Source organism: Leucopleurus acutus, assembly GCF_964270905.1.
Source record: "Leucopleurus acutus genome assembly, chromosome: 9".
Lineage (NCBI taxonomy): Eukaryota > Metazoa > Chordata > Mammalia > Artiodactyla > Delphinidae > Leucopleurus > Leucopleurus acutus.
This window is the reverse complement of record NC_139144.1, coordinates 86,707,043-86,721,881: the sequence shown is the minus strand read 5'-3', so window position 1 is coordinate 86,721,881 and position 14,839 is coordinate 86,707,043. Positions and strand designations below refer to the sequence as shown.

Below are 14,839 nucleotides of genomic sequence, written 5' to 3'. Positions count from 1 at the left end.
TTCTGCAGTCTTTAAAACAAGTTGAAATTATGATGATTTTCTACTTTAGTTTCCTTTACTCATGTTTTCCCTCTTTCTTTGCTTCTTTATGTGAAACTTTTATATATTCTTATAGAATATTAATGCTTTTCATCATACTGGAGTATCTTCTAAGCTAGAAACTGGGATTGTCATGTAACTTGACTCTTGAGTATGAATACTCTCCATAGGATGATTAGAAACCTTCATACCATCTCCCACAGTAAAGTGGACTTTAGTTTTAATTTTTAGGCTTGATAGAAACAAAATTGACAAATTTGAAATTGTGACTCCAGCCTGATGCATAAGGCTATAAAATAGGCATTAAAAGAGGGATGGTCACATTTTCAAGTACTTTTTTTTGGCCACACCACGTGGCTTGCAGGATCTTACTTGCCTGACCAGGGATTGAACCCATGTTCCCTGCAGTGGAAGCACAGAGTCCTAACCACTGGACCACCAGGGAATTCCTGGGATGGTAACATATTCAGATGCTGACACTAGTTAGACTAATATCTCTATAGTTAAATGAGAAATATCTGGAAATGAAATCAACACACTGTCTGCCCTTACCCTTTTACATAATATTTCTTTGTAATGAAATTCCATACTACTGGTTACCTAATAATAATTTTCGCAAGTAATGGAATTTAGAAAATTTTGTATAAGTTAAATATTATGAGGGTAATTTATAACCCATAGGTAAATATGACTTTTTAAAATAGTTTTACTTTGTTTTCATGGGAAAAGTACCATATGATCATTACGGAAAGTTAGGAAATTAGTAGAAAAAATCACTCATCATCCTACCACCCAAACATAATTTCTGTTTAATGGCTATTTAATACTCATCTAGTGGATATACCCTAGTTTACTCTTGAATATTTAAGTTATTTTTATTTCTTAAAAATTATTATTAGTATCTACTAATTAGCTCTGTACATAAAGCTCATAACATTGCTTAATTATCTTGTTTTCTACTATATTATAACCTTGAGCACAAGATTATGTGTTTTTACTCATCTTTGTTTCCTTAGCACAGTGTATGGAATATAGATGCTATATGTGTCTGTTGAATCAAAGTAATACTTTGGAAAAATTAATGAAATTAATAATTATTTTTCTGGAGAAAAAAATGCTAAAATTGATACAGCCACTATGGAGAACAGTATGGAGGTTCCTTAAAAAACTAAATATAGAACTACCATACGACCCAGCAATCCCACTACTGGGCATATACCCTGAGAAAACCATAATTCAAAAAGAGTCATGTACCAAAATGTTCATTGCAGCTCTATTTACAGTAGCCAGGACATGGAAGCAACCTAAGTGTCCATCAACAGATGAATGGATAAAGAAGGTGTGGCACATATATACAATGGAATATTACTGAGGTATAAAAAGGAACAAAACTGAGTTATTTGTAGTGCGGTGGATGGACCTAGAGACTGTCATACAGAGTGAAGTAAGTCAGAAAGAGAAAAACAAATACCATATGCTAACACATATATATGGAATCTAAAAAAAAGAAAAAGAAAAAAAAAATGGTCAGAAGAACCTAGGGGCAAGATGGGAATAAAGATGCAGACCTACTAGAGAATGGACTTGAGGATACAGGGAGGGGGAAAGGTAAGCTGGGACGAAGAGAGTGGCATGGACATATATACACTACCAAACATAAAATAGATAGCTAGTGGGAAGCAGCTGCATAACACAGGGAGATCAGTTTGATGCTTGTGACCACCTAGAGGGGTGGGATAGGGAGGGTGGGAGGGAGGGAGATGCAAGAGGGAAGAGATATGGGGACATATGTATATGTATAGCTGATTCACTTTGTTATAAAGCAGAAACTAACACACCATAGTAAAGCTGTTATACTCCAATAAAGATGTTAAAAAAAATAAAATGGTAAAATTGACAAAGTAGTAGAAAACCTAAATAAGGAAGAAAATTTTAAAACTATTAATCAAATACATCCACAGAACACATTAGGGCCCAGAAGTTTTACCATTGAGTTCTTTTAAATTTTCAAGAAACAATTACTTTTTAAACTTTTGATTATGGAAATTTTCAAACACACACAATAATGAAGGGACAAGTATAGTGAACTCCTGCATATCTATTACCCATCTTCAACAGTTTTCAACATTTTGCTATTGTATGAACAGATCATTCTGATCCAATAAAACATGTTAGAAGTGTAAGCTCCAGAGTTAGAAAACTGGAGGAGATTGGTTCAAGATGGCAGAGTAGAAGGACATGTGCTCATCTCTTCTTGTGAGAGCACTGAAATTACAACTAACTGCTGAATAACCATCGAAAGGAAGACGCTGGAACTCACCAAAAAAGATACCCCACAACCAAAGACAAAGGAGAAGCCACATTGAGACAGTAGGAGGGGCGCAATCACAATAAAATCAAATCCCATACCCACCAGGTGAGTAACCCAGAAACTGGAGAACAATTATACCACAGAACTTCTCCTACTGGAGTGAAAGTTCTGAGCCCCATGTTAGGGGGTCTGGCAACATGAGTAGGAATCCCCAGAGAATCTGACTTTGAAGGCCAGCAGGATTTGGTTGCAGGACTTCCACAGGACTGGGGGAAACAGAGACTCCACTCTTGGAGGGCACACACAAAGTCTTGTGTGCACCAGGACCCAGGGGAAGGAGCAGTGACCCCATAGGAGACTGAACCAACCTACCCACTAGTGTTGGAGGGTCTCCTGCAGAGGTGGGGGGTGGCTGAGGCTTACAGTGGGGACAGGGGCACTGGCAGCAGCAGTTCTGGGAAGTACTCATTGGCGTGAGCCCTCCTAGAGGCCGCCCCACCATATATCCTGTAGGCTCCATTGCTGGGTCACCTTGGGCCAAACAACTAACAGGGAGGGAACACAGCCCCACCCATCAGCAGACAAGTTTTATTGAGCATGGCCCTGCCCACCAGAGAAAGACCCAGTCCCTCTTAGATAGCCTCATCCACCAGAGGGCAGACAGCAGAAGCAAGAGCTACAGTCTTTCAGCCTGCAGAACGAAAACCACAATCACAGAAAGTTAGACAGAATGAAAAAGCAGAGGATTATGTCCCAGATAAAACCCCAGAAAAACAACTAAATGAAGTGGAAACAGGCAACCCTCCAGAAAAAGAATTCAGAATAATGATAGTGAAGATGATCCAGGATCTCGGAAAAAGAATGGAGGCAAAGATTGAGAAGATGCAAGAAATGTTTAACAAAGACCTAGAAGAACTAAAGAACAAACAGATGAACAATACAATAACTGAAATGAAAAATACACTAGAAGGAATAATAGAATAACTGAGACAGAAGAATGGATAAGTGACCTGGAAGACAGAATGGTGGAAATCACTGCCTTCGAACAGAATAGAATCAGAAACCTGGAATGTTGTCCTGGTATGATCTTGAGAAGTTACCTAACCTCTTATACCTAAAATTAATACAGTAATAATATTTACCACTTACTGAGAGGATGAAATAAGGTAATGTAAATGAATCATAAAATATTGTGCCCCTTGAGCAAGATAAAACCAGTTAATGAAACAGTAACCCAAATACAGTCACAATATATATAAGGATTTAACATGTTAATTGAAATAAAAGAAAAATCAATGTGGAAGAGGATTAACATTTTTATTTGTAAACAGCATTAAATATTATAAAATTTGTTAATCCTTAATTTATTACAAACTAATATAAATTGATGATGAAACCCCAGTAAAAAAAAATTGTCAACATACTGGAGTAAGTAGTTAATATAATAGGTAATACTACTGACAAGTAATTGTATTTTTAAGGTGTTTAACTTAATAAGTATAAGGAAAATGCAAATTAACTATACATTTTTTTAAATTTTATATATCATAAATATTTTTAAATAGTAATGCTGATGGACACATACCAAATAGGTATTCCTATCTATTCTCTTCTGATAGGAGTATAACTTAGTACAACATTTTCATTTAATAGAATGGAAATGTGTATTAAAAATGTTCATATGCTTTGGTCAAGTCATTTCAGTTCTAGGGATCGCCTAAAGGAAGTCATCAGAAATTAAGCTAAGATTTATGCACAAAGATGCTGATCATAACATTATTCACAGTAACCAAAAATTTTAGACAATCCAAATGTCTAGAATATAAGAATGTAAAAATAAATTATGATAGATTTGTATTACAAAGTATTATATAGCTAATAAGAATATTTACAAAGGATTTTTATAGAAAAATTCTTGTTAACTTTAAAAAAACAATATAATGCTAAAGGGTATTATCTCAATTATATAAAAACAAAAATATATTAACATATATGTACATTTAAAGAGTTGAAAATACATGAAATGTGAAAAAGGATTATAGTATCTCTAGGTGGTAGAGTTACAAGTATGGCTTATTTTCTTCATGCTTTTCATTTTTTAAAATATACATATAGGGCTTCCCTGGTGGCGCAGTGGTTGAGAGTCCGCCTGCCGATGCAGGGGACACGGGTTTGTGCCCTGCTCCGGGAAGATCCCACATGCCGCAGAGCAGCTGGGCCTGTGACCCATGGCCACTGGGCCTGCGCGTCCGGAGCCTGTGCTCTGCAGTGGGAGAGACCACGGCAGTGAGAGGCCCGCATACCGCAAAAAAATAAAAAATACATATATTACTTTTTTGGAAAATAGACTATTTTTAGAACAGTTTCATGTTCACAGCAGAATTGAGAGGAATAGAAAAGAGATTTTCTGTGTACCCCTGCCCCCGGCACAGGCACAGCTTCCCCCGCTATCAACATCTTGCTGCAGAGTTGTATGAATAGAAGAGCCTGCGCTGACACATCATTATCACCCAGAGTCCATAGTTTACATTAGCATTCACTCTTGGTGGTGTACAGTCTATGTGTCTGGACAAACATATGACATGTATCCACCATTATGGTTTCATACAGAGTAATTTCATTGCCCTAAAAATCCTTTGTGCTCTGCTTATACATCCTCCCCCTACCCCAACCTTTTCCACAATCATACAATATGTAGCCTTTTCAGATTGGCTTCTTTCACTTAGTAGTATGCATTTAAGTTTCCTCCACGTCTTTTCATGGCTTGCTAGCTCATTTCCTTTAGTGCTGAATAACATTCCATCATCTGGATGTACCACAGTTTATCCACTGACCTAACTGAAGGACATCTTGGTTGCTTCCAAGTTTTGACAGTTACGAATAAAGTTACTTATAAACGTCTGTGTGCAGGTCTTTGTATAGACATAAATTTTCAGCTTTAGGGGGTAAATGCCAAGGAGGAGGATGTTATGGTAATAGTACGTTTAGTTTTGTAAGAAACTGCCAAACTGTCTTCCAAAGTGACTGTTTTGCATTCTCACCAGCAGTGAATCCAAGTTCCTGTTACTCTACATCCTTGCCAGCATTTGGTGTTGTCAGTGCTCTGGATTTTGGCCATTCTAATTGGTGTGTGCTCTTTGAAAGTCAAAAACCAAAACAAAGAAATTTCAGTTAAAGAAAAATAAAATAAAGTTCTTTTATTTTGTATAGTTGGCCAGCTATAGTCCCTCTCCATCTTCTCCATACCCTACCACTGTTGGACCAGTGGAGAACAGTGGATTGAGATCTCGCTACCGTTCTTCACCCACCGTCTACAACTCCCCTACTGACAAAGAAGACTACATGACAGACCTACGAACCTTGGATACTTTTCTTAGAAGTGAAGAAGAGAAACAGCATAGAGTTAAGCTGGGTACATATATATTTTATTTAGATCTATTGTACGTATTTTTGTGTCATTTTACGTTATCTTCAACCTTTACTATGATCCCATGCATAAATGTTTAAGTCCTTTAGTAATACACCTTGTGTAGCTTAGGAGAGAAATACATTTTGGTTTTGTATTTTGTTCAGTTAGAAGAATTAAGTTCACCAAAATTTAAGATGTAAAATATAGCTGAGTTAACAGAAATCTTGAACCTTTTGTCTACATTACTATTGAAAGCTTTTTCGTGTAAGTTATACTTTGTTTAAAAGTTGAGGTCATAAAACTGTTTTTGATGCGGTCCGCAGCAGAGCTTCGTGAAGTGATAGTTGTCTCCTTTCAGGTAGTCCTTGGGAAGGTTGGTGTGGCAGGGAGGCTGGAGAGAGCATGGATTTACTCCAGAAGTGCTGTTGTTTTCGGAACATTTTTTAACTTGTCTCTAGTTTTCCTTGGGAAGCAGTGTTAGCAAATCTTAATCTATTTGGGGTGGATTTGATTATTACAAAGTCTATTATTGAAACCAAGTTAGGCTATTGAGCCGAGTAATGATTTTTCCCCCTCAGGAACTTTCACAGAAAGCACATTAGGTGCTAAAGCATGGCCACAGTGAGGAAGCCAATTATTGGACCATGGCTCTTTGTGTCACTTGAAATCTCTCTATTGATTTTTAATTTAATTTTGCCTGAAAGTGCCACAAATGTCAAAGAAACAAATCAATATTATCTTGTTATTTGTTGATACATGCTTTTTTTTCTTTTTAAATTTTGAAATATTTCAAGGATACCGAAAATTGTAGAGTGGAATACAAAGAACCCTATGTACCCTCTACATATTTTTGTCATATCCAGGTATTTTCTGACTTGCATTTTTATTTCTTCGTTGACATATAGGAGTTATTTAGAAATATTGTTGGAAGTATTATTGGTGATTGGTGTTGCTTTTAATTTCCAAGTGTGTGAAATGAAAGGCTTTGTTATCTGTTTTTTCCTAAGTTAATTGTACTCTGGCTAGAGATTTTGATCTGTACCCTATTAATTTTTTAATATTTTTTTTATTTTTTTCGGTACATGGGCCTCTCACTGTTGTGGCCTCTCCCGTTGCGGAGCACAGGCTCCGGACACACAGGCCCAGCAGCCATGGCTCACGGGCCCAGCCGCTCCACAGCACGTGGGATCCTCCTGGACCGGGGCACGAACCCGTGTCCCCTGCAGTGGTAGGCGGACTCCCAGCCACTGCGCCACCAGGAAGCCCCCCACAGTTTGTTTGTTTTAGCCAGTTTGGACTGATAGTTCTTTCTTCAGTGGTGTCTGAACTGCTGTTTAACTAACTCATTGAGCTCTTTGTCTTCTTTTCTTTTTTCAGTTTTCAGAGTTTCATTTGGTTCTCTTTCAGATATGCCTAATTTAGAGTATCTTGTTTTGTTCTTATATTTTCAATTCTTTTTCCTATCTCAATCACTTTAAACATGCTTTTTAAAAGTCTCTGTCAAGTAGTTCAGTTATCTAAAGTTCTTGGAGATTACATGCTAACATTTTTTTCTTGTTGACTCATTTGCTTGGAGACATGTTTCCCTGTGATTTATGTAATTTTTGTTTGTTTTTGGTAAGCTCATCTTCAGAAGAATTTTATCTGTGCTTTTTCTGTCCTAGGCAGGCTGGATGGAAGCCTTGTTTCCTGCTAGCAGTTTTATATTTGCCTCTACCGGGTGCCTAAGGAACATCATTGACCTTGAACTAACTTAAGTAATTTTGGGGCTTGGAGGTTCCTGGACCTCACAGGGAGTGTAAACGGGCACTATAAACCCATGTGAAGATAGATCTGTAATTTTTAAATCTCTGGGGGTTTCTTTTTAAACAGCCTAAGAGAGACAAGCTTCCTTATTATTTCCTGGTGTCGGTGGACAGATGTTTTTTCCTTATCCACTGAGAATGTGGCCCTTTGAGGTTCCTGGCTCTATGCAGGGTGCAGGGAATAGAGACAGGAAGAAGGTCTCAGTCCAGCTGTCTACCTCTCCTGGACCTGTATCCACATTTCCAGTTCCCAGGCACTGAAATCCAAGCTGATAGGTTTCCCAAAGCCTACAAAATGCTCCAGAGCAGCCACGGCATCAGCTCACGTGCAGGCCACTGGCCACTCTGACTTTCAATTCCCTCTTCATTTTTAGCCAGTGACTCTTCCTCTTACATTATTGCAAGCTCCATTATTCATTTAAATTATATATTTTATTTGATAAGCATATATATATCTGGAGATGTTTCAGGTTACCTGATTTGTTATGTTGCCAGACTTCCAAATCTCTTTGTGCTTTGATTCTTTGGTCTTTGTGGTTCTCCAGCTACAGGTTTTGTGCTATTTTGGTGGTGGTGGTCATTACAGAGAAGCCCTATTGTGTCCCTTGCTATATATATTTTCCTTGTACTTTGGCTAATGTACAACAGATATAAAAACATATTTCTGTCATCTGTATAAAATTTCTTTTGTCATCTAAAGCCACACTTTATTTAAATTTTAGTTCAAGTTTTCTCTCAGAAGCTTGATTATCATTTTCAAAGTTAATAGTCAAAATAATTAATCAAAATAGGATAAACTTTGTGCTCTATCATGACCATGTCTCTTACCTTCCTTTTTTAGTCCCTATTTATTAAATCATTTGTGCTTGTTTAAAACTTTTCTTGACATTAATTCATTCCTCTAAGTCAGTGTTACCAGAAGTCCTACTTGAAATTTTTTTACCCCAAGTGTGGTATTTATTATATGTAATTATTTATTTTCATGTCAGCATGAAACTATTTTCACTAGTGCTACTAGCACAAGACTGGCTAACCTTCAAGGTTTTGATGCTGTGACTTGAAATACTGCCACATATCCCTTTCATGATTTCTCGTCTTTTGTGCCTGTAAACATCACTAGAAAAACAGTTTCATTATTTTACAGTCATTCCTTTTAAAAATTCTGCTAAGATAAAAAAAAAACTAGTTTTTATTTGTGACTTTTGTGTGAGGGTATAAAATATTAATTGATGCTTTTGATATCAGGTAAACTCTGAAAAAATAAACTCTTCATAAGTATCATATAGTTGTCGTTGAAAATTTGCTCTTTATTCAGGAACTGGGCTAGATGCTCGGGAAAAAAAATACTCCCTGCCCTCAAAGAGCTCAAATTTTATTTGGAAAAAGAAACAGACCTTAAAGTGTGATAAGTACTGTGGTAGATTCCTCTGTAGTATTAAGTCCCTAAATTTGACTATTTACATTTCCTAAAAGTAAATTTATAAATTTAGAAGTGTAATCAGCAGATGGTCTCTTAATACAAGGCAGGAATTACTACAGACTATAAATAGAATACAGTGTAGTACAGGGAAGAGTGAGTTTAGCTGCTAGCCAAAAGACTAGTTTATTAATAAGAGGCTGTAATTATCCCATTCAGAAAGAGCTTCCAAAAATTCAAGCAAGAACTCCTTAGCCTATTTATTTCCTGAAGAAATTTGTCTTTTGTTTCTCTCTGAATCATTTGAAAGTCTTAGAGAATGAAACAAGCTTAATTTTACAACAAAAATAAACAGACACTTTCAGCCACTTAGAGAGCATATGGCTCTCAAGGTGATACTGCTCAGAAAATGTTCTTTTTAATTTTCCATTTCTCTGAAGAAGAGAGAACGTTGGGAGCAGGGAGGAGAGGAGGCTTTGTCTTTTTTTTTTTTTTTTTTTTTTGCGGTACGCGGGCCTCTCACTGTTGTGGCCTCTCCCGTTGCGGAGCACAGGCTCGGGACGCGCAGGCTCAGCGGCCATGGCTCACGGGCCCAGCCGCTCCACGGCATGTGGGATCTTCCCGGACCGGGGCACAAACCCGTGTCCCCTGCATCGCCAGGCGGACTCTCAACCACTGCACCACCAGGGAAGCCCGAGGCTTTGTCTTTGATTGCCATTGTCTAGATTCCTGGATACCCAGAGTTCATATACCAGCTTCAGGTATCAAAATTACTACAACACACTGATAATCTTTAAATTAATCATTGTAGGAAGCCCAGATTCTACTTCGCCTTCCACCAGTCCTACTTTCTGGAACCACAGTCGTTTTATGGGGGATTATGCACAAACTTTAAAGAAGTTTCAGTATCAGCTTGCCTGTAGGTCTCAGGCCCCATGTGCTAACAAAGATGAAGCTGATCTCAGTTCTAAACAAGCTGCAGAGGAGGTAAATGGAAAATAAAAATGACGTGATATTTATGATTTACAGATTGTTAGAAAGTCTTTTCTTCTTCTGGAACTTTTTTTTCTGTAACCTCCACTTCTACTGGCTAGAAACATAAATCTGGCACACATTAAACGGTAGAAAGACTCCTTAAGTTTGTGTACCCAAAACTGAATTATATTGTACGTTTTACTCTTTATGACACATAGTTAACATTACTTTCCTGCCTAAAACATTTTTCTGCACTCATTTATATTGAAAAGGTATCTCAGGTATCTACTTGTACTTATTAGCATATACAAGACTCTTGCTCTTGAAGTATTTAGATTAGAACATTTGATATTCTGTAACTTCATCAGTTTAAAAGCAAATAAAGGATTTAAATTTTGTTCTTAAAAGCAAGAAGAATGTTCTTCAAACATATCAATGTAAGGAATTTTAAATATATATGTGTGCATGAATTGCAGCTACTGCATATTAATTAGATCAGTATTGATATTCATGACGTTTTTTCCAAAGTATTCCAAATATTTCTGAGGGTTGGGGAAGGAATGATTGATAACTGGCATTTTATTTGATTGTTCATTTTAAACATTTTTAATAGGTCTGGGCAAGAGTGACTATGAATAGACAACTTCTTGATCATATGGATTCATGGACAGCCAAGTTCAGAAATGTAAGTTCTGACATTACTCTTTGGACAATATTAGTGCCTCTTAATGTACAAAGTATGTTGTTAGAATATCAGTTAGAGATGTTAATTAGAATATCAGAATTAAGTATTATTAAAAGTACAATTTGTGTGGCACATATATAAGAATAAACATGACGTTTACCATATAGTGTCCGTATTCTTGGGGATTTTTTTTCCCTCTGTATTTAGCAAATCAGTGTATTTTGAGTGGATAAAGGAACAGTGTATTTAGTTGCTAAGATTTTCCCTTTCCCAACATCTCAATTTTACTTTTCAAAGAGCTTTCCTGTCAGTCTGTTATGTGTCTAGAAATGTGAGGGGAGCAAAAATGAGGTCCTTAATGTCAGAAAACTTCAGAGTTAGAGAACATAACATATGCTTGAAGCTACTTCAGAGTATATCAATTTCTTCGATTTTTCTAAAGAAGAACCTTCTAATCTTTGGCCTAGAGGTTGGCAAGGCCAGCTCTTGCATATACAGAGTGAGTTAGTTCCCTGGTTTCAACCCTGCCTCTTTCTGTTGTTCTCTGTAGTACCCATTTGTCCGGATTCCAGGGGGGCGAATTGGCCCCTCCTTCACTGCAGGAAGCCCCTCCACTTAGATTCTGTAGAGGCTGCTGCTTCTTCCACTGTTTGATCCTTCAACACTCATCCACCCACTGTATAGTTTCTAGAAATATGTTGAAATCACTTGTTCTTTTTATTCTTTTTTTTTTTTTTTTTTTTTTTTGCGGTACGCGGGCCTCTCACTGTTGTGGCCTCTCCCGTTACGGAGCACAGGCTCCAGACACGCAGGCTCAGCGGCCATGGCTCACGGGCCCAGCTGCTCCGCGGCATGTGGGATCTTCCCAGACGGGGGCACGAACCCTTGTCCCCTGCATCGGCAGGCGGATTCTCAACCACTGCGCCACCAGGGAAGCCCCTTTTTTATTCTTTTACTATAATTTAAATAGGGTATCAAGAAGGAGTGCTGAAAGTAGTAGCCTACTTTCTTGAACCAGAAGCCTGATTGGCTTTTTTGAATAAGAATTCCAGAGCCAGCCCTAGAACTACTCAATCAGGTTTTCTGGGAATGAGGCCTAGATCTCTCTCCTGGAGCTAGTAGATAATTTTGTTGCAGGCTAGGAGTGGCTGGCAAGTAGGATACACTTAATAAATGTTGGAAGAATGAACAAGTGAAATGATGTCCTAGAACTGTACTTTCTTTTATTTCCACTCATAGGCTTATCTAAAAATGTTAATATATTTATAAAGTCTTGGTCAGAAGTATTAGCTTAGAAGAAATACAAACACAGCCCTTTATCTGAATTCCTTAGGCTACAATGTTCTGAAATTTAGGGTTTTTTGTAGTTTTTTTTAAAAAGCAGTATATGCATATACCATATATTTTGTAATACAGTAGCAGGGTCTTGTTAGTACTCAGTAATCAACCACATTAATGTTTCTGCAGCAGAGCATATGAACTGTCACACTAGGTAGGATAAAGTCTAATAATAGCTTCACAGGAATTCAGTTCAGGTCTTGCCATTATATCAAATTTTCTTGCTAAATAGATTATAAAAACACTTCATTTTCAGAGGCTTTTTAATTCAAAAATTTTATAATGAATTGTATAGACTTGTATTTGATCTGAAGCTTGTTTTCATCCTTCTACTTTATGGTTAAACAGAAGTGTGGAAACAGAAATGGTGGTTGAAGTTGCTGTGAACAAACACAAAACACATAACACAAAAACTAGATGGGGTATTTCCTTGGGCAGTCTTTTCACATCCCAGAATGAGTTTGATATCAGCCATGCAAAGTGGAATTTGAAATTCCTAGTCCTAAAGTGAATATTGTAATATTCACAAACTAGTTTCAAGTACAGTAAAATCTGTTTTCCACATGGTTAGGGGATTGAGTGAGCCTGCTGAGAGCTAATCTATGTTATGTTATGTTAATCTAAGTTATGTTTAGTTTTAAAAACTATTCTGCTAATCACAAACCAGTATAAATGCTACATGTGTAAATGTGTGAATAATTACCCTAGAAATGTAAACTGAAGATGATCCTTTTAGCTAAGTATAATGATCCTAGAAAGAGGAATTTAAGAAAAACTTAACATGTAGCTGAAAGTTTTATATCTTTAAAAAATAGGCATATGTGATTTAAGAATATAACTTAGTCAAGTTATACTCCGTTAGCATATTTACTTATCTCTCTCTAGACTTCAGGTAGCTGCTACTTCCATTCTCTTTCACTATACTCTGTTAATATTCAAGTACAAGACAGCAAAAATAGTTTCATGAAAATAATTATTTGAGAAATGCTTTAAAATTGAGTGTGTAAAATCATTACCTCATTTCTTCCTAGTGGATCAATGAGACAATATTAGTGCCACTTGTACAAGAGATTGAGTCTGTCAGCACACAAATGAGGCGAATGGGTTGTCCAGAGCTGCAAATAGGAGGTATGTGAAAATAGAGCCCAGCGTTTGAGTTCCTTCAGTGAATCTGCCAAGTGGAAAATTTCTTCTTGTAATGGGCTGTTTAACAACACCTTTTGTTATCTTGAGGTGAAGAAAAAAACTAAATGTCTATAATATCACTTTTTAAAAAATATAACAGTTTTATTGAGATATATGCAGTTCACCCATTTAAAGTCTACAATTCAAAGGTTTGGGTTGTGCAAACCATCCCCACAGTCAAGTTTGAATAGTTCATCACCCCAAAAGGAAACCCCATAGACCCGTTTCCAACCACCACCCATCCTCCAGCCCTAGGCAACTACCAGCCTACTTTCTGTCTCATTATATAGGCCTGTTTTGGATATTTCATCTAAATGGGATCATACAATATGTTGTCCTTTGTGACTGGCTTCTCTCACTTAACAATGTTTTCAGGGTTCATCCATGTTGTAGTGTTTATCAGTACTTCATTTCTTTTTATTGCCAAATAATATCCCATTGTTTGGATCTACCACATTTTGTTTACCTGTTCATCATTTGATTGACATTTGGGTTGTTTTCACTTTTTTGGTTATTATGAATAATGCTGCCATGAACACATACATACAAATGTTTGTGTGAATATATTTTAATTTCTCTTGGGTATTACCTAGAAGTGGAATTGCTAAGCCTTATGGTAAATCCATGTTTAACCTTTTGAGGAATTGCCAGACTGTTTTCTAAAGCAGCTGCACCATTTAACATCCCCACCTACAGTGTATAAGGGCTCCAGTTTCTCACATCCTTGCCAATACTTGTTTATTATGTGTCTTTTTCAGTTATCCTAATGCATATGAAATGGTATCACATTGTATTTTTAGTTTGCATTTCCCTGATGGCTAATGATGTTGAGCATCTTTTCATGGGCTGGTCCATTCATATATCTTCATAAGCAAAATATCTTTTCAGATCCTTTATCCAGTTTTTTTTCCCCTTTACCTATTTTTAAATTGGGTTACTTGTCTCTTTATTATTGAGTTGTAGGTGTTCTTTATATATTCAAGATACAAGTCTCTTATTAGATATTAATTTAAAATTGTACAAAGCATAAAAAATTGTACAGTGCTAATTTAAAGTCCCCTTTTTTCAATATAAGAAAAATACATTTTTCTTATCTGCTAAAAATAAAATTATTAAGGTTTTGTGTAATATAATTTGCCTAAAGTATATATATACTATAACTTATTTAGTGTTAAATAATTAGGTTTCAAAATAAATAAGGAATATTTTAGTGAATCAGCTTTCTAGAGAATAAATTTCTCTTTGAAATACGTAAGGGCTTTGGATTGCACATTAACACTTTCTACTTGCTTTTGGGTATCTTTTTTTAATCAGTCTTTATTCTCTGGAATAATTAATATAGTGTTGTGCATCACTAAAGTACCCACGTGTTGAGTATCCGTATATTTTGTATATAATGTATACAACACTCACATTAACCTTGAAAGCTAGCTTTTAGTGCCACATTTTATGGATCAGACTACTAAGACTCAGAGAGGTTAAGTAACTTGCCCAGTGTCACAGAGCAGTGATTTGAGGCCAGAGCTTTCTGACTCCAAAGTCAGAGGGTTACTTTCTTGGTAATGTTATTTGAACCTATGCTTATCCTTTTTGAGCTTTTTTATAAGCTATAAAAATATGTTATCTTTCACAACATTTTTACCAGTGTGATGTGCTTTTTAAAAAAGAATAACAT

General features: G+C 36.5%; 1 protein-coding gene across 3 annotated transcripts in view; it reads left to right on the top strand.

Annotated features, from left to right (window-relative positions):
* Positions 1-14,839, top strand: part of TMEM209 (transmembrane protein 209) — a gene marked incomplete at its 5' end in the record, with an annotated part of 29,159 nt that overhangs the window by 3,277 nt on the left and 11,043 nt on the right. For all 3 annotated transcript variants that reach the window (XR_014326476.1, XM_082846969.1, XM_082846970.1), the window contains 4 exons: positions 5,561-5,762; positions 9,793-9,968; positions 10,570-10,641; positions 13,011-13,107. Coding sequence is in view for 2 of the 3 variants with exons in the window: in XM_082846969.1 (XP_082703095.1) it covers positions 5,561-5,762; positions 9,793-9,968; positions 10,570-10,641; positions 13,011-13,107 (547 nt within the window). The remainder of the gene's footprint in view (positions 1-5,560; positions 5,763-9,792; positions 9,969-10,569; positions 10,642-13,010; positions 13,108-14,839) is intronic.